Source organism: Typopeltis vanoorti, chromosome 5 (genome assembly GCF_054136105.1).
Source record: "Typopeltis vanoorti isolate ZY-2024b chromosome 5, IOZ_Tvanoo_1.0, whole genome shotgun sequence".
Classification (NCBI taxonomy): Eukaryota; Metazoa; Arthropoda; class Arachnida; order Uropygi; family Thelyphonidae; genus Typopeltis; species Typopeltis vanoorti.
The window spans coordinates 67,921,783-67,942,688 of record NC_143553.1 but is presented as its reverse complement, the minus strand read 5'-3'; the positions used below and the strand labels follow the sequence as shown (position 1 = coordinate 67,942,688).

General features: G+C 36.8%; 1 protein-coding gene across 2 annotated transcripts in view; it reads right to left on the bottom strand.

Moving 5' to 3' along the window:
* Remo (Remoulade) overlaps positions 1 to 20,906 on the bottom strand; it is a 338,339-nt gene that overhangs the window by 259,063 nt on the left and 58,370 nt on the right. For both annotated transcript variants that reach the window (XM_090393156.1, XM_090393157.1), the window contains exons 4-5: positions 11,904 to 11,975; positions 11,718 to 11,789 (exon numbers count right to left, since the gene is read on the bottom strand). In XM_090393156.1, the coding sequence (XP_090249282.1) occupies positions 11,718 to 11,789; positions 11,904 to 11,975 (144 nt within the window). The remainder of the gene's footprint in view (positions 1 to 11,717; positions 11,790 to 11,903; positions 11,976 to 20,906) is intronic.

Here is a 20,906-nt window from a genome sequence, read left to right as displayed (position 1 = left end):
TTTGTTTGCTTTTCGTATCTTAGTGTGTCTGTTTGTGTGTTTTTGGTGTTATTTCAATTATTAATTTGATAAGATACGATAGAAGCGTGCACATGGCTCCGGTAAGAAGGAAAATAATGGCAGCCAGTAATAATGGTTCGCCATCTTTGTTTAAAAATTGTAACATAAAGATTATTCAATGCACTATCTGCGAGATGTATGCTTTACGGAGAGAAGTTGGAGTCTAGTTAGATGATGATAGTGGAGTGAATGCGTGTAGAAAATGTAAGGAAAATGAGGAATTGAAGTGTTTCAGGTCACGAGTGTAATATTTTTAATGAATGAAAGAATGTAGAAAATAGCGATATGATAAGAAATTGTGAGATTGTACCAGAGAGCTGTGAAAGTGGTGTTGAAAGTGAGAATGAAGGTAATAATACAGAGCAAATGAATGGTTTAACAGATAATAAAAAAGATGAGATAAATGCAATGAGTGAGATCGCATGGTTGAGCAGAGCGATACATAGGGCAAAGCGGCAGCCAGAGCATATGCACAAATGTCTACCGAGTGTACCAGCCAATAAAAAAAAAGTATGATGAGAAAAATAAGAGTATGATTATGAACGTAAACAAAATGAAAGCAGCAAATGCTGTATCGAGATTCGATAGCATGAGGCGTGATAGTTTGACAAAATCGTACCAACTTGGTGTGACCATTAAGGACATAAGTGAGTGTATTAGGGAGCAAAAGCAAAGGGTGAAAGAAATGATAGTGGTGTCAGGTATAAATGATTTGAAAGGAGATAAAATGGATATGATCGATGACCTGAAGGAATTGTTTGAGGTAGCAAAAGAGAAGAGTGAGAGAGTTAGGGAGGTTAGTCTGTTGCCGCGGTATGATAGTGAAGAGTTTAGAAGGTCCATAAATTGCTAATGACTTTATGCACAGGTTATGCAGGATGAGTGGTGTGGAATTTGTGGACTTGTGGAGCGAGTTCGATGGGCAAACGGAACTATATAAGATGGATGGTTTGTATTTGAATGGATTCGGTGTAAGTGTTGAAAAGTGTTGTTGAATGAAGTGGATGCGCAGAATCAGGGAAACTAGATTTATTAAGGGAGGGGGGGGGTAGATATGCAGACCTTAGGGAGGCAGTTGAGTGTATGAATGAGTATAATATGCCCGAGCAAATAAGAAGGACAACAAATCAGAATGGGATAGTTAGTATAAGGCATCAAGGTAGGATGGGACTAATGGGCTTCTGCAATTCATGTATACTAATGCTAGGAAAAAATAATAGCAACAAGAAGGAAAAATTTTTGGTCTTGGTTGGCACTTCAGGACCACAGGTTATTGGTATTAGTGAAACATGGCTGACTGAAGATGATATAGCTAGTGGGATTGAATGCAAGTGATTAGTGTGTTCAGGAGTGACAGCGAGAATAAAATGGGGGGAAGGAGTATTATTGATGATGCAGCCAAGGAGAATAAAAGATGAATTGCAAGACAGAGAAAAGATCACATTTGAGGCTATTTGGTGTGAAATTGAGGCGAGCAGAACAAAATATACAATTGGGTGCTGCTATAGACCAGGTGATGGAATAGATGGTGGAGATAGTATGCATAAGCAAATAGAAGAAATGATTGGAAGGAGGAGAGGACACATGGGAGGAAGGAATTGGATTTTATGCGGTTATTAAGGGATAACTATCTGCGACAGCATGTAGCGGAAAATACTAGGGGTCAGAGATTGCTTGACCTAGTAATTGCATCTGGGTATTTGACTTTAACAAATATGATCACATCGCCACCAACTGGTAAGAGTGATCATAGGATCTTGACTTGGGAGGTGGCTAAAGGTATGGAATTTACAATTAAGACAGGGTACATGTGGAATTATCCAGCTGGTAAGTATGACAAGTTTAGGAGATTGATTGGTTCTTTGCCATGGCATGTAAAACAGCAAGGGCTCGATGTTGATAGTGCATGGGAGGCGGTTAAGAAGTGTTTGCAGGAGGCGATGGCTGACTGTATACCTAGAGTCCGAATAACAAATCAAGTAGAGATTAAATGGATGAATAACACCATTAAGCTTGAGCTGAAAAAAAAGAAACAACTATGGAGTGAATTTAAGGAGAAAGGTGACCTGCATGCACACGAATGGTATAAAGCCCAGGCCAGAAGGGTAACAAGTGTGGTAAGAAAAGCAAAAGCGGATAATGAAAGAAAATTAGCCATACAGGCTAAAGAGAATCCCAAACAGTTTTTTCGATAAGTTGCAAGTAAAAGAAAAATTGTATACAGCAGATTGATTTTAAAGAATGCCGATGGTAGGGAGGTAACCGAATCAGTTGAATATAGCTGAATTACTGAGTGAGCACTTTGCAAGAGTATATCATCCAGGTGGTGACATTGCAGATATGGAAGAACGAACACCTTATACGTGAATTGTGGTGAATGAAGTGGAGGTGAATGGTCTATTACAAAACCTCAATGTCAATTCATCTGCAGGATTGGATGGTATACCAGCTCGTGTCATACGAGAAGCGGCTAAAGAATTGTCAGTACCTTTAACCATTCTGTTTAATTTGAGTCTCGGGTCTGGGTTAGTCCCAATGGGGTGGGAAGAGGGAAAAATAGTTCCACTGCATAAAGGAGGTTTTAAGACTGCTGTTGAAAAATGCCGGCAGATCAGCATATCAGGAATTATTGTCAAGGTCTTGGATAAGACCTTGACAAGAATAGACAAGAGGAAAATACAAGATTGGATAGATGAAAATGGGATACTGTATGGGGGACAGCATGGTTTTGTGAAGGGTAGATCATGCCTAAGTAACTTAATAACGTTCTATAACACAGTGAGATGGTTGAACTGAATAAGGGTAAAGAGTTTAGAGTAATTTTACTGGACCTTGCTAAAGCCTTTGATAGGATACCACATGGAATTCTACTCAGTAAACTGCAGCATATGAGAATGGATATAGGGTTGGTGAGATGGATAGGAGGGTGGTTGATGGAGATATATCAGAGAGTAGTTTATTCAGGAGTAGAGTCCAAAAGATGGCCTGTGACTAGAGGTGTGCCGCAGGGTTCTGTTCTTGGACCACTACTGTTTAATTTGTTCATTAACAATATAGGAAAGGATCTGAGAGGAACTGTGCATCTGTCTGCGGATGATGCAAAATTGGGTAGAGCAATAGTGAATGCTCAGGATGTCAAAATTTTGCAGGATGATTTGGATAGTTTGGAGGACTGGGCTAAGGAGAATGGATATCAATTTAATGTGGAAAAATGTAAGGTTTTGCATTTTGGGGTGAAAAGATTAGAAGCAGTATATCACATTGGTGTAACTCTACTCCAGGAGATTAACGAGGCCAGGGATTTGGAAGTGTTGGTGGATAGGGAGTTGAAGTTTAGGGGATACATCACAAAAGTGGCAAAATCAGCTCATCAAATCACTTGGTTGCTGAAAAACACTTTAACGAGCAGAGACAAACAGGTTATTGTTCCTCTGTATCGAGCCTTGATAAGACCCCATCTAGACTACTGTGCCCAGACATGGACACCAGGGTTTCTTCTTGATGGGGAGGAGATGGAGAGGATCCAGAGACAAGCGACCAAGATAATAGCAGGACTATGGAATGAACCTTATGAGAACAGGTTGAAGATTTGCGGGCTGCAGAAATTGGTTGATAGGCAGAAAAGGGTTGATATGATTGAGACATTCAAATTACTGAAGGCTTTTATAAGCTTAATTCAGATGATATTTTGGAGAATAGGACTGGTAGTGAGAAGACTAGGGGCCATCCATGAAAGCTTGGTAAGAGTGTGGTTAGGAAGGGTGTTAGAGCTAGGTTTTTTACTTGGAGAGTGGTAAATGAGTGGAATAAGCTGCCAGAGTCTGTTGTGGGTGTCATGACTGTAAATGAGTTCCAGGTGAAGTATGACAGATACTGTGTGAATGTTGAATAGTTGTTCTTGACATGATGTTGGGCCTCTCTCGATGAGTCTAAGGACTCCTTGGAGCTGCCTGTAATAATAATAATAAATAAATTCATGTGGAATAAGAGAGAAATTAGTGGGAACACTAAATTAGCTGTATACAAGACAGTGTTCAAACCAGTTTTAACTTATGGATCTAAAAGCTGGGTCAGAAGTAAAACACTCGACCAAAGACTAGAGCCCACAGATATGAGAGTGCTGAGAAAGAGTAGAGGCGTGAACAGATGGCATCAATGGAAATATCATATTAAAAACGAGGATATTAGGAAAGAACTTGACATTGTCAGCATCCAGGAATGCGTTTGCAGAGCTAATCTCAGGTGGTATGGTGACTTAAACAGAATGGGCAAGGAAAGATTAGCAAAACAAGTGTTCTCTGCCAGGTTGACAGCAAAACGACCCAAAGGAAGACAAAGATATAGGTGGATTGATACGGTACAATGTGCCTTAGACGATAGAAATATAAGATCTGATATTGTTGGAGTATTGACAAGTAACAGACTGATTTGGAGGAAAATTGTAGATAGGAAGTTAGTAATGATGCAAATTTTTCATGTAGTACTACCATATCCTGTACACCCCTTGAGGGTACATGTCAGGAATTTGATGATGACATCAGCACTAATGGCAGACTCATGACAGGCAGTTTGAGAAATGACCATACTTCTGACATTTAAGTGCAAACTTCAGATGTAGAGTCTACATGGGCAGTTTAGATATTCTGCTATCACAGGATGTTGGTGATTTAGGTGTGCTGGAAGTAAAGATGATATTCCTTGCTTTCAGCACCTAAAAAGAGAATAAGAATGAAAAGTGCTAGTGCCATCACTGGGTGGTCCCATCCACCACAAACAGATGTTTCACATGAGGGGATGACTAAGTGATGGCAAACATCGTTTATGCTAGTGTTAGTACTTCAGATATTAGGAAAGTGAGTTTTTATTGTGGAGATGATTTGTGTGATGTGCTTGATCTGTCCTTTCTGCTGGGATTGGCTTTCGAGGAAGATTTCTTTCGCCACAGTGCCACTGTCGATGTCTGTACAATTCATTATAGGTTAATTTATGGTTGAATGTGAGTGGGTGGTATATATGTTCTTAGATGGAAGAAAAGAGTAAGGCTATGCAGTAAGAGATGATAGACTCTTGGACACGATACTCATACAGGGTCCAACCAGTCTCCTTTTCATCACATGGACAAGTATCTATCATTGTGTAGCCATTCCCTTTATCCGACTTAGCTGTTCCTTCGTAAAGCCTTGCTTCCTCTCATAGAGTATCGTATTGTGATCCACCCATTCCTGAATTCTCTTTTTGATCAACTTTTCCGTTCCCTTTACCACCACTCCCAAGATACTAATTGGTGTATAATTTGCTACCACAGACTTAGATCCTCCTTTATGTAAAGGAATTATTTTGCCCTCCTTCCAATCACTTGGGACTTTGCCGCTGCTGAGACAAATTAAACAGCCTAGTCGAAGGAAGTTCCCTGTTATTCTTGTAAAATGCAAGCCAATATCCCATCCAATTCCACAGCTGTATTTCCATTCAGTTTCTGCAATATTCTGAGTACCTCCAATTCTTCAACCTGTGTTCTCACATCAGTCCTTGTCACCTCTGTCACAATAATATCTTCAATAATATCCTCAAGTAGCTCAACCATTTCGTCTATCTGTATTATCTCTCTACCATGTGCACTCATTAAAGTTATCCTTGCATTTTTTTTTCTCCTACTTGCAACAAAAACTCTTTGACTAAACAAAACACACGTAACCACAGTAAATAGGGTGAAATATTTACTTATTAAAACTTAAGTATCATAGGACATCATCAGTGCAGTTAATTCAAATAATACTAGGAATAACATGCAGTTAGGGCTCATGATTACAATGGAATCCCATTATGCGGGCAGTAGCATGTCATAGAATTAAATTAAAATATATCTCGAGGGAAAAAAATTACTTAGGATGAAATATTTACTTATTAAAACTGATTACTGTGGTTATGTGTGTTTGTTTAATCATGAATTCTCCACAGGTTTCATTGTACAATAAAAACTCTTTGGGATTTCCTTTTGTCTGTTTGTCTAATCTTTTCTATAACTAAAGATTTTTAGTTTAACAGAAAAACGTAATCGACACATCACGGCAGGTCAGCTTGCAAGTTGACTCCATTCAATCACAAGTATGTGAATATCTCAGCAAACTGTGGAAAGATGTCTGCAACAATTAGGCCTATATGCCTGTAGTATTCCTTTATCCACAGCTCATTGTAGAGCACATTTTCAGTAGTGTTGTATCCATGAAAATTGAAAATTAATATGCTCTTTACAGGTGAGTTGTTTTGAATGGCATGAAACATTCAAGGTTTCATGCCATTGCGAGAATGTTCTTGAAAGGGATAGATAGCAGGTCATGGTGTGGGGGTGGCATACTTAATGGATACACCAAGCTATAAGTGCTGGAAAAAGGGAATACGATTGATAAACGATATTGCAATGAAGTTCTTCAATGTCATGTTCGATTGTTCTGTGGTGTTGTAGGTGAAGAATTCATTTTTATAGATGACAATATACCACACCACATCATACATAAGCAGTGGATAAACTTCTGGAGATTGAGGATATTCAATAAAATCGATTCGCCAGCATACTCCCCAGATCTCAATCCCCATAGAACACATTTCGGATGCAATAGGAAGATGCATTGCAGCTTGAAATTCCTCTGCAGAAAACAAACAAGGCCTCCTATCCTTCATCTGAAGGAGGAGTGGGCTAGTTTGCCTTAAGAACTCCTGAATCACTTAGTGCTAAGTATGATATGACATTGTGAGAGCTACATCGCAATTTGGGGTGGACATGTTCCATACTGAAATGTCTCTCTGCATTGTTTTCTGTTAGCACTGTACCATAATTACTTAACTACATCCTTAGTGAATTTGTAACTTTTGCCAAAAAGGTATTGCAGTTTAATTTATAACACCTTTTGGCTATGGTCATGAAAACTTTTTCATATACAGGTAAATATGTAGTTTATCCTTAGCTTATGGACACCAGTGTATTATGATATGCCAGAATGAAAGTTATATGAGTTTGAATATGTGCCATCCATTTTCTTTAGATTTTATGCTTTGATTAGGGTGGGTGATTAGAATTTCACAGGCATCTTTAAATTTGCACTTATACCAAGTTTTAGTCTGATGTTATAAACAGGTGCCTTTCCAGTCAGTTCTTGTAGATTATATAGTGCATAATCAGAAAGAGGGGTGCTTAAGGTTCAAAGCTGTATAACTGAGAGGAGACCTCCACATAGCCTTTAAAGGAATGCGGAGAACCGACCAGAGCTTCTGACCTAATTGTTGACCAATGACTGTTGGGTATCTACCTGGATAGTGAACGAACGAGGATGGGCTGGCAATTTGGGATTTAGCCGACCAAATTCTTTTCTTATTGGTTAAACCAAAATAAAAAATGATGATGCAACATGACAAAATTTCATGCCGGCTGGGGTGTCGCCCGGTTAAACAAGGCCCTCGTTGTTTTCGCCAGGGAACCAGGGCGAACAGCGAAAAGTCAGCTACTGGAACAAATCTGAAAACACACCCCATCTCAACATCACCAGAGTTAAAGATTGGTACTATCAACATAAGAAGCCTGAATGGCAAAGAAATGGAGCTAGCTGAGGAATTAGATAAGTACCAGATCAACATAATAGGGGTGACTGAAACAAAAAAGACCAAAACTGGTGAGATCTTTCTGAGCAATAAATACAAAATGTTATAGTCAGGCAATGACAATCAAGGAAAAGAAGGAGTAGCCATAGTATTCAACACAAAATACGAGGCTAATCTTCTTAAATGGCAGTCAGTCTCAAGTAGAGTAATGTGGGCAAATATGAGAATGGGGAACTGGACAATGAGACTTATTTGTGCCTATGGTCCCACAGAAGGTTCTACTAAGGTAGAAGTGGAGGAATTTTTTGAGGCTTTAGAAAAAGCAACTGACACAGTGAAAAAGGAAAAGTTAGTCCTTGTTGGGGATCTAAATAGCAGAGTAGGAAATGATTGTGAGACATACAAAAATATTTTGGGAAAATTGGAGAAAAGAGCAAAGCTAATAATAATGGCAAATATCTGTTGGATTTCTGCTCAGGACATGGACTGGTTATTACTAACACCATGTTCCAACATAAAAATGTGCACAAATTCACATTAAGAGAAGAGGCAAGGAATAAGAAAAGTCTCATTGACTATGTTATTGTTGATAGTGATGTTTTCTCCCTGGTGCAGGACACCAGAGTGTACAGAGGATTTGAAATTGGAAGCGATCACTATTTAGTCTTGAGCAGGATAAAATTGAATTTCATATCGAAAAGAATAACATGTAAGAAAGTTTTAAAGAGAATAAAAGTTGAGCAGCTCTCAGATGTGAACTGTAGACAAAATACACAAAGATTATTGAAGAAAAAATGAAAGAGTTTGAGAACAGGAACCAAACTTTGGAGATTCAGTGGCAAGTCTTGAAGAAAACCCTAATTGATTCAGCCAGAGAGCATGTAGTGAGTTGTCTGCAGAGATAGAAAAATCAGTACTCCATGGTGGACACAGGAAGTTAAAGAGGCAGTGAAGGAAAAGAAGAAAGCATATCTAAAGTTCCTGGAAAATCAGCTTTTGCTCTTAGAGAATATAGAGACAAATGTAAGAAAGCGAGACACTGTGTAAAACTAGCTAAAGAAAAGTCATGGGAGGACTTTGGCAAGGACAAATATCAAGAAGGTGGCAAGATATTCTGGAGGTTGTTGAAGAAGCTTAGAAATGGAGTAAAGAGTGCTGTAAAAGGAGTTAGAGATGATAATGGTGACATGAAAACAGGAGAAAAAGATATCCTTGAAGTATGGAGTAATTACTTCAAAAAATTGCTAAATGAAACAAGAAGTGAGAGCACATTGGTAAAAAAAAACACTCAACAGGCATACAGTCAGGAATACATATCCATACTTGAAGTAGAAAAAGCCATCAAAGGCTTGAAACGTGGAAAGGAAGCAGAAGTAGATGATATTCAACTAGAAATGCTGAAGTATGGTGGTATAAAAGTCTTACAGTTGCTGCACTGCATAGCTCAGAAAGCCTGGACAGAGGGATGATTGGAGTAGAGCTCTAATAGTACCCATATAAAAAAAGGGAAATCAAACTGAATGTGAGAATTACAGAGTTATTTCCCTACTGAGATAAAAATTATAACTTTTATTTTCCTGGCAAGATCTATGCAAGTATACTTGAGAAAAGTTTGAGAAGAATTGTGGAAGAAAAGCTTGGTGAAGAACAAGCTGGATTCAGGCCAAATAGAGGCTGTCAGGATCAGATCTTCACTTTACGATAAATAGTTGAGAAACCATGGGAATATAACAAAGATCTGTATTTAAGTTTTATCGATCTGGAAAAGGCATATGACAAGGTGCCAATAGAGAAGCTATTCAATACGCTGCAGTTATATGGTGTCAATGGGGCATTATATCAAGCAATAATTAGTCTTTATTTGAGTTGTAAGTCAGCAGTTAGAATTGAAGGAAGTACAGGAAGATGTTAATCTAACTGATAAGCTTAGGCGTTGATGGTTATTCACGGTATTAACAACACCACAAACACTTTTATCCACAAGGATGTTTTATTAACGCTAATATTTCGCTGATTTTCAACTCAGCATCATCAGAGCACAACACACATGTAAACGCGACAGTGAGTGAGTGAAACAATATAATTGCAAAAGACAATAGATCTAAAGTCCTATTTTTTGGCGCCCTTTAACGAGAAAAAAAAAAAAAAAAAAAAAGGCAGCAGTTATCCAGGAGTTTTTCTTAGGATAACCGTCTCCCAAATTTTTGGCAAATTAATGCAACCATATTTGTTAAGGTTGGGAGAATTCTTCAAAGCCATTGCTGACTCAAAAAATAATCTTTCAGATCTATAACGACTCCTAAATAGCACATTCGTTTTCCTCCATCTAATCCTGTGTGAAGGAGTGTCCAAAGCGTGGTCTGCCAGTCCCGACTTGCCATAGTAATAGTAGCGAATGTATCTTTCATGTTCTTTCAGGCGGATGTTCACTGATCTTCCTGTTTGCCCATAATAGGCAAAGTCACAGTCACATGGAACTTCATACACTCCTGGGTGTGCTAAAGGGTGAAGTTTATCCTTTGGCGAGCGGATCAGAGTTGCCAGCTTGACTAATCCTAAAAAATTCAGACATAATGGTTAGTTTCGATGTCACCTCCCTATTTACCAATGTACCACTTATAGACACTCTTGATTTAATCAAGTCTAAATTTCCCCCAGATATTTTTGAATTATTTCAATTTACCATGAATGCAGGTTACTTTACATGGGGGGGAAATTCTACAAACAGATTAATGGTACTGCTATCGGTTATTATATTAATGGTACTGCTATTACTCAGGCAAATACCTAACATGGTGCACCACAAGAAGGTGAGGACTGGACATTATGTCAGAAGCCCTGGTCAGTTCTCTGCATTCCTAATGTCCAGTCCTCACCTTCTTGTGGTGCACAGTTATACAGCTTTGACCCTTAATCAAATACATTAAATTTTCTTTTAGCTCAGTTACGAGCATCAAATAACAAAGCACTACAAACCAATATGGAAAGGAAAGCAATTAAATGATATGAAAACAAGATATTCTACAAAAAAAAAAAACATGTCATGAAAGTTCCAAATACAAACTTATTCAAAAATTACTTGTTACTTAAAAAAATAATAAATAAATACTATTTAAATTAAGGGGATATTAAATCCCACATTGTTTTAAAACCGAATAAGAAACTCAGAGAGTTTCTTATTCGGTTCAGTGTTTCACTTCATCAGTGAAACACTAATGAAGCCTCAAAAAAGGCTGAAAAAACCGGTCTGGGTGGTGATCTCCTACCATAATGTAATAACAGCATACATTTCCTAGGAAGTGTGTTTTTACATTATGGAAAATACCAAAGAATAGCGATCAGAACTTTACTCACCTTTGCAACGAGTTGTCCGGTATTATACTACGTACTAGGACTACTTGCATTGGCTCACGCTAGTATTCGTTGATATTTTTAAAGTTTACTATATTCGACATGAAACTCTCAGAGTTTCTTATTCGATTTTAAAACAATGTGGGATTTAATATCCCCTTAATTTAAATAGTGTTTATATCGCCGAAATGAAGCCTGTTGGTTCTTTATATTTAAGCAACTTAATGAATGCATCTTTTGGACAGCTCGTATAGCAGAGTATATAAGTTCTTTTCGCTATACCCTTTGGTATTAATTTGGTCTAGCTACTCACTGATGAAGCCTCAAAAAAGACTGAAACCGGTCTGGGTGGTGACCTCCTACCATAATGTAATAACAGCATATACATTTCCTAGGAAGTGTGTTTTTACATTATGGAAAATACCAAAGAATAGCGATCAGAACTTCACTCACCTTTGCAACGAGTTGCCCAGTATTGTACTACATACTAGGACTACTTGCATTGGCTCACGCTAGTATTCGCCGATATTTTTATAGTTTACTATATTCGGCATGAAACTCTCTGAGTTTCTTATTCGGTTTTAAAACAATGTGGGATTTAATATCCCCTTAATTTAAATAGTGTTTATATCGCCAAAATGAAGCCTGTTGGCTCTTTATATTTAAGCAATAAATAAATAAATAATTATATATATATATGTGAACACACTTACAGCATTCTTAAAGACAAAAGATGATCAAAGACTCCTTCTCCCAACCGACTAATCATATTACCCTCTAGAATTCTATGTTGGGGAAGAAGAAAAAAAAGGAAAAAATTGTACATATATGCAGAAAAGAGTATATTTCAAATAAACAGTGAAAGGAAAATATGACAAAAATATGTAAATGATACTCACAAACGCTGTAAGCTTGGCAATCCAGTGACACTTTTCCCAGTCAAACTTGAAAGTCTATTTTTCGAGAGGTCACTATTAAAAAAAAAAAAAAAAAATGGGAAAAAAAAAACTTTATTCATCTCTCTTTATTATATAAAATTATAAGATTACACATCACTCTAGAAAATCCATAGGTTATGCCATGGCTCTGCTTTCATTATCTGTATGACACAAGGGGTATGACTAACACGAGGAAGATGACTTCCATCATCACCCAGTGAAATCGCTAACAAACCTTGCTTTAGTGGAGGCCAGATTGTTGCAATGGTTTGTCACCAGAGCAGCATTTCAAGCACCGTTCACAAATAGTGTAACAGTCTAAAAAGCGTATCAACTATACTGTAATCAGAAAAATCCTAACTTTGCCCAACCTTAAAAAGTATAGATGTATGAGTAAAGCGATTCCCAGGTTGGCTGCTGGACGGCATATGGACTAAACAACATGGCAACACATCAGAAGACAAATAGTCCACCCACCACTTACTCTAGAGATTGTGTCTAAAGTGGTGGATTTCAGTATATTAAAATTATTATTATACGGTATCTCCAAGGAGCCAGAAGACTAATCGCGAGAGATCCATTACTCATAAAATATCTATAACCTCCCTTAAGCTGACTGATGAAACAACCACCACCTCCAAGCAAAAAATTTATTCCTAAACACCCTGGCTAACCACACTCTTACACAATTTCCCCTTGTTCTCTCCCTTCTAGCCATGCATTGAAAAAGGACTTCAGTGTCAACTCTATAAAACTTTTCTTTAATAACTTTTATGCTTCTATCATGTCACTTTTTTTTTTTTTTTTTTTTTTTTTTTTTTTTTTTACCTATCAGCTAGTTTTTGAAGTCAACAATCTATTCTCATAGGGAGTATTCCAGACCTGCCACAATCTTTCTAACTCACCTCTGGATCCTCTCTACCACTTCTTCATTACCACTATGGAATCTGGGAGTCCAGATGTGGCCTTATTAAAACCTTATATATAGGAGAAAAATAACTTCTGTATCCCTGCTTGCTAGTGTGTTCATCAACAACCAGTAATCTGATGTGCTCATACTAAAATTTAATAAAATTAATGCAACACAAACAGAAATATTTAAACAGTAGGTTCAATGGTTCTGATATTTCGTCTGTCTCACAAGAATATAATATTCAAATTGTAATAACACACACATTATACAAATCATTAAGTAGAAGGAATTAGACTATCTAAAGAGCTGAATGGGGGCTGTTGGCTAGCCTTGGCTGTTGGGGAGGGAGGTCTAAGAATTAGTTTCCCAAATCTTGGGAAGTTTAACATAACCATATTTATTAAGATTAGGCTGGTTTTTTAAATCTGGTGATTCTAAAAAGTCTTTCAAATTTGCATTTTGTGGAAACATAAAAGTTTTATTCCATCTGATCCTGTGCAAGGTATCCAAAGGTATGGTCAGTTAAACATGACTGACCATAGTAGTGATGGCAGATAGTTTTTTTCTCTCTCTCTCTCTCTCATCTAGGTAGATGGGACAGAACAAAAGTTGGAGGCATTATTGACAAGGGTTTTTGATAACACCATTTTGTTCAGAAGAGGCATGAACAAAATGCCTCTTCTGAACAAAATGGTGTTGTGTTGTTGTTGTGTTGTTCAGAAGAGGCATGATGGAAAAGTTTATGTATGTATTTACCTATGTAAGTAGGTTTTCTGTATAAACTGAGAAGGAAAAAAAAAAAAAAAACAGTGCCACTAGGCTCTTTTTTTTTTTTAATTAGATCTAAAAAAAGGCAAGCTGTTGTAATTTTCTGTTTCTATAGTGACCTGAATTCTGGGTGCTGGCTATAGAGATGGAGGAGGAAGGAGTGTAATGTGTCTGAGCTATGTGGCCAAATAGAGAACAGATCATCAATATATCTTATCCAAATATAATGTTTAAGCATGGTAGCATCAAGAGTTATGTTTTTCGAGGTCCTCCACATAGAAAGTGGCCAATGGAAGAAAGCACCTATGGAAGTACCTTCTATCTGCTTAAATAAAGTATCCTTCCAAGAGAAGTAACCAGTATGGATAGCAAAATTTAACAGATCAATATGTCAGAGGGGAGGGAGGACATTGTTCAGTAAATTTAAGATGTTAGAAAGGGAGTTATTTATATATATCAATGCTCACCATGATATCATTATTATTTAAAACTAAATTTTGGATTAAAGATTTGAAATGCATGAAATTTTTTATATAAGATGAATTTTTATATAAGACTAACTGTAGGGCCATACTTACACTTTTCCCAAGGCGCTGAAGTGCTCCTGGGGCCCCCCTCATTGTTTGAGGCCTTTAAATTGGCCCTAATTTTTCAGGCCCCCCAGGCAAACATCTTGTGTGCCTATGCATATGTATGATCCTAGCTAACTGTTTGGTTAATTGAAAGGAAGGAGAGTCAGTAGTATCTACTATGGAACAAAGAGAGTAATCAGGTTGATAAATTTTGGGCAATCTATATATTGGGGGGGGGGGGGATGAAAAGATTCAAGTTTCTTGAGGACTTCAGGAGGCCGAGATGTAACATTTTCAGAGGGTTTTTTTTTTTTTTTTTCCCTTCCCTGAGACTTTGTGGGATCATAATCTAGTGGCTTATAAACAGTGCAATCTTTGAGCAGCATTCATTTTCACATTCATTTTTTGATTATAATCACAAGAATTGAGAGGAACAGTAGCATTACCTTTGTCAGCTGTAATAATGATTATGTTGATATCTTTGGGTGGCAATACTTGTGATAAGATGTTAGTTACCTCAAGCTTGATGTTGCAACATTAGGAGATAAGATATATACACTGTTCTCTACATGCTACATGATTTCTAAAGTAGGAATTTGCCAAGACAGTACTGCAAAGTTGTGACCAAGGCTAATGACACTAAGCTGCTTTGTCACATCTTTTTGAGGAAAGGTTAATGACAAATTGTAGAAGCTGACTCTGAGACTGAGAAGAAGACTGTTATAGTTTTTATTTTTAAGCCTCCCACTCAACAGCTAAGTCTAGCGAACAGCACCAAGAGATGGGGACACTCATAAGACTGCAGGCTTTAGATAGTCTAATTTCTTCCACTTATTTTGCACCTGTTATTAGTTACATGTCCAAAGGTGTTAATAAATAGATATCTACACCAGGTATTAATTAGTTATAAATAGTGACAAATTATATATACACTCGGGTCTCTTTTTATACGGATCTTTTTTATGCAGATTTGAAGTTATGCGGTGCATGCCCACAGATACGAGACCTTTCGACACTTCTGTGCATGTCAACAGAAGGAGAATCCATTCAGATAATAGGGTAATCCAGTGTTTCCCAAATTTTTCCTACTATGGAAACACTTCACAAATCCTGAAATTTTCATGGAACACCTTGGTTATTTTGTAATGTATTCATTAATAATTGTTAATTTAGCTGATTTTTTATTATTAATTAATAATTAATTAAAATCGGCCCAATGGAGAAAAAAAAAGCACCAAAGAAATTGCTTTTCTTTGGAAATGAAAATTGCAATTTTAGATCACTTAGCAAAAGGAGAGGGATCTACGGTGATTGGTAAACATTTTAATTTAGGCGAATCTACTATAAGAGCAATTAAAAAGAATGAAGTCGCAATAAGAAAATCTGTCGTTTCTGGCACAAAACTAAGTGCCAAATTATCATCGTACCCAAGAGATGCTTTATTAGAAAACACGGAACGAGCACTCATAATTTGGATTGAAGAATTAACTCAAAGGGGAATTCCTATAAGTGGTTATTTAATTAAACAAAATGCTCTTCGGTTATATGAACAGATATGAACATGAATCACTACACCTATGGAAATCCTACCATTTGAAGCAAATCTACTTTAACTAAAAGTTCTCATTTCTAAATTTAATGCCATGTTAAATTTTGCAATCTGTAAAACACTCTTTGTTTTATCATCATCATCAATTTCCTGATATGCACTGCCAAGGTGTTTAAGTTACTATGACAGCACTACATGATTAAGTTAACATTATTATTAATCTCCTATCAACTATCTTCTTCCAAATCAATCTATTACTTGTGAACACTCCAATATTGTCATATCTAACATTTCATGCTTCTAAGGCGCTTCTGACTGAATCAATCCACCTAGACCTTGGTCTACCTCTGGGTCTCTTTCCTGCCATCTTGGCATCAAACACCTGTTTGCTATCCTTTCCTCACCCACTCTATTTAAGTGGCCAGACCACCTTAGATTAGTTCTGCTAACACATTCTTGAATGCTAATAATGTCAAGTTCCTTTCTAATATCTTCAGTTTTAATATGATTCTGATATTGATGCCATTGGTTCACTCCCCAATTTTCCCCAGACCCTCATATCTGTGGTCTCTAGTCTTTGATCAAGTGCTTTATTTCTAACCCAACTCTCAGACTGATAACTTAAAACTGGTTTGAACACTGTCTTGTAAACTGCTAGTTTGGTGTTTTGACTAATTTTTCTCTTATTACATATAAATTTATTCAGATGGCTACCAACCATACCAGCTTTGCTTATTCTGTTGTCTATTTTCAGATTTAACTTACAATCTTCACTATAAACTGTGCCTAAATAGCTGTAATATTTTCTTGTTCTATAGGATCTCCATTCAGAATGCAGCTGAAGTTTTCTATGCTCCTGTCTATTTTCATAGTTTTGGTCATTTTATTGATGATTTTCATGACAAATGTATTACAGCTATTATTCAATTTAATTAGAGAACCCTGGTGACTTGCACTAGATGTGTTTAGGAGTGAAACATCCTGAATAAAGCAAAGAGCTAAGCTCGACATCTCCAATTCTAATATCACGCCTAATGCCACTTTCTTTCATAATGTGATCCATGTAGATGATAAATAATGTTTGAGATAATGTGCATCCTTGTCTTACCCCAGATTTTACATCAAACTATCTTCATTTATTTTCTTCAATTCTAACTGTTGACTGACAACTTAAATGTAGACTACGTATTGCTCTATACAAATTTCCACTCACCCCATATAACTGTACTGTTTTCAGAATCTTTTCTCTGGACACTTTGTCATATGCGTTTTCCAGATCCTTCTCATATTCCCAACTTCTCAACTGTTTGTTGTAAAATGAAAATCTGATCTTAACGACCTCTATTTGGCATGAACACAACTTGTTCTTCTTCAAATTTCTCTTCTACAATCTTTCTCAACCTTTTTTCAAGTATGTTTGCATAAATCTTACCTGGAACACTTAATTGAGAAACTCCTCTGTAATTCTCACATTCATCTTTATTCCCTTTTTTACAGATGGGCACTAATGAGAGCTCCACTCCAATCATCAGGAATTCAACTTTCTGACTAGACCCTCTGAATTATGCAGTGTAGCCACTGCAAAACTTTTTATACCTCCATACTTCAAAAGAAAGGTTCTAAGACTGCAGTAGCAAATTATAAACCAATCACTATCTCAGGCATGGTGGTAAAAGTAGCAGAAAAATTGGTAAGAAAGAGAATTCAAGAATGAGTAGAAAAAATGTGATACTGTATGAGGGTCAACATGGTTTTTTTTAAGTGTCAGTCATACCTTAGTAATTCACTAACTTTTTATAATAGATCAACAGCTCAGTTGGATAAAGGAAATGGCTACACGATGATTTTGCTGCATTTTGCAAAGGCATGTGACAGAATACAACATGGAACTCTGTTATGCATATTAGAAAAAAATAGGGATGGATATGACACTGGTTAAATGGATAAGAGGGTGGTTGCTGGACAGATATCAAAAAGTGGTATATAGAGGTGTAGAATCGATGCAAAAAACAGGTGACTAGTGGTGTACCACAAGGTTCAGTGCTGTTTAATTTGCACATAAATTACTCTACATAATTTTGCATCATCAGCAAACAACTGAATATTACCTGAAAAGAAATATTCAGTTGTTTGCTGATGATGTGAAATTATATAGAATAATAGTTAATTAAGACGATGTGGAGAGCTTGCAGGACGATTTAAATAGGCTGCCAGTATGGACAAAAGTTAATGGGTGTCAGTTTAATGTCGAGAAATGTCAAGTTATGCATTTTGGAATAAACAGATTACAAGTCATGCATTACACTGATGGCACTGTACTACAGGAAATAGATGAAGCTAGAGATTCAGGGGTGGTAGTAAAGAGAGAGTTAAAGTTTAGAGGACATATTGCTAAGGTAGCCCATAAGATTACTTGACTATTGAAGAACACATTAACAAACAGAGAGAGAGAGAGGGAAGTTGTTATTCCTCTTCATAAAACCATAATACACCCACATCTGGATTACTGTGCTCAAGTCTGGTCCCCCTGGATTTCTTAGGGATGAAGAATTAATGGAAGGGATTCAGAGGCAAGTGACCAAGATGGTGAGTGGCCTGTGGAATGTTTCCTATGAGAATAGATTGAAGGTATGTGGATTGCAGAAGTTGGTTGATAGGAGAAAAAAAAAAAAGAGGAGATATGATAGAAACATTTAAGTTGCTTAATGAGTTTATAGGATAGATGCAGGTTTTCTTAGGGATGAAGAATCAGTGGAGAGGATTCAAAGGCAAGTGACCAAGATGGTGAGTGGCCTGTAGAATGTTTCCTATGAGAATAGATTGAAAGTATGTGGATTGTAGAAGTTGGTTGATAGGAGAAAAAAAAGATTAGAGATATGATAGAAACATTTAAGTTGCTTAATGAGTTTTATGGGATAGATGCAGGGGAAATGTTTCAGCACTTGTCCTGATGGACCAGAAGAAGGGATCATCCCTGGAAGTTGAATAAAGGTGTTGTTAATAGGGTGTGAGAACTAGATTTTTTGCTTGGAAAGTTGTGAATGAGTGGAATGGGTTGCCTCTGTCTGTTAATTGGTTCAAGGAGAGATATGATAGATTGTGTGGATGGACTGAGTCTTTGGACTCCATGGAGGTGCCTGTATAATAATAATAATGATACTTAAGCATTTCTGGTCGAATATCATTAACTCCAGTTGCCTTTCTGCATTTCAAATATATGATGGCTTTTTCTATCTCAAGTATTGATATGTACTCCTCTTTGCATTCGTCTTGAAAATTTTTAGTATGGTTCTGTTATTGCTTGATTTGTCTAACAGTCTTTCAAAGTAATTACTCAAGAGATGTAGGATATCCTTAAGTTTTCCTGTCACCTTTATCATGTTTGATTCCTTTTACAGTACTCTTTCCTCCATTTCTGAATTTTTTTAATAGCCTACAGGTAGCCTTCCTGATATTTATTTTCTATATTCTCATCAAAGACTTCCCATGATTTTTGTTTAGCTACTTTAATACATAACTTAGCTCTCTTACAATTTTCTTGGTATTCTTTTAGGGCATCTGCCAACTTATTTGATAGGAACTTTTGGTATGCTTTCTTCTTTTCCAGGACTGCTTCTTTGTCCACCATGGTGTTCTTATTTTTCTATCCTTGCAGACAACTTCACCACATACCTCTATACCTGAATCAATGTCTTTTTTCAGTTTGCCACTGAAACACAAAGATTTGGTTCTTATTTTCAATTTGTTTCATTTTTTCTTCAATAAAATTTGTACTGTCGAGTCTATAGTTTACCTATAAAAACTGCTCGACTTTAATTCTTTTTAAAGTTTTCTTACATACTGTTATTTTCAATGTGATATCCATTTTTATTGTCTGCATGGTAAGCCTAGTGGCTGTGCACTTTGCAACCATATGCCTGGAGAAGGAGTGTCCTAAGTTCGATTCCCGTCAGTGACGTGAGGAGCTGAAAGATCTTCCTTAACCAGAGCCAAGTTAGCCAGTCTTGGGCATGAACAGCAGGGTTTTTCATCCTGCAAAGCAGGCAAACCAGCCATGAAAACTCAACACTACAGACATAGGATACACCAGGGTGTAGGGCTGACCACCTTAGCCTGTGAACAGTTTGAGGTCAGATGATTAATAAACCCTCAACACTGCAAGGTAAAAGAGGGGAAAGGAAGATGAGATCCATTTTTATCCTGCTTGGTACTAAGTAATGGTCACTTCCAATTTCAAATCCTTTGTATACTCTTTATCCTGACCAGCATGATATCAATATCAACAATAACATAGTCAATGAGGCTTTTCCTATTTCTTGTGTCTTCTCTCCATGTGAACTTGTACACATCTTTATGTTGAAACATGATGTTAGTAACGACTAGTCCATGTCCTGAGCAGAAGTCGAGTAAATACTTACCATTTATTAACTTTGCCCTTTTCTCCAAATTTTCCCAAAATATTCCTATATGTCTGGTGAGATTTATTTCTACTCCGCTGTTCAGTTCTCCAACAAAGACCACTTTTCCATTTTCTTTGTCAGTTGCCTGTTCTAAATGACTCAAAAAATTGCTCCACTTCATCCTTGGAAGAACCTTCTGTGGGACCATAGGCACAAATAAGTTTCATTGTCCATTTCCCCACATAACTCTCTTGTAACTGCCTTCCAATCAAAAGTTTATTTTCATGTTTGGTGTTTAATGCTATTGCTACTGCTTCCTTTCCTTGATCATTATTGCTTTATCTTACCTGTTTTTGTCTTTGTCTCAATAATGCCAATTATGTCAATGTGGTACTTTTCATTTTATTTATTTATTTATTATTTTTTTTTTTATTTTAGTGTGATGTGGACAAATTTCAAAATAGAAAATTTAACAACGAGACTATATGGTCCAGGAAAAGATTCCACTAAGGGAGAAATGGAAGAATTTTTTCAGTCATTCTCTATAACAGGGATTCTCAATGGGGTAGATAATGGCCTCAAGTGGGTAAAAATTGGTTTTTGTCAAAAACGTTTTTGGAGCAAAAAAATCATGGATATTATAATAGTTTGTGGTGCTCCAAAGTTCTTCCTTACTGTTTCTCTCATTGGGTTTTCTTTTCTCTGAAACAACTGATTTTTAACATATAGGTATATTAAATAACTATACACAGTGTGCCTGCT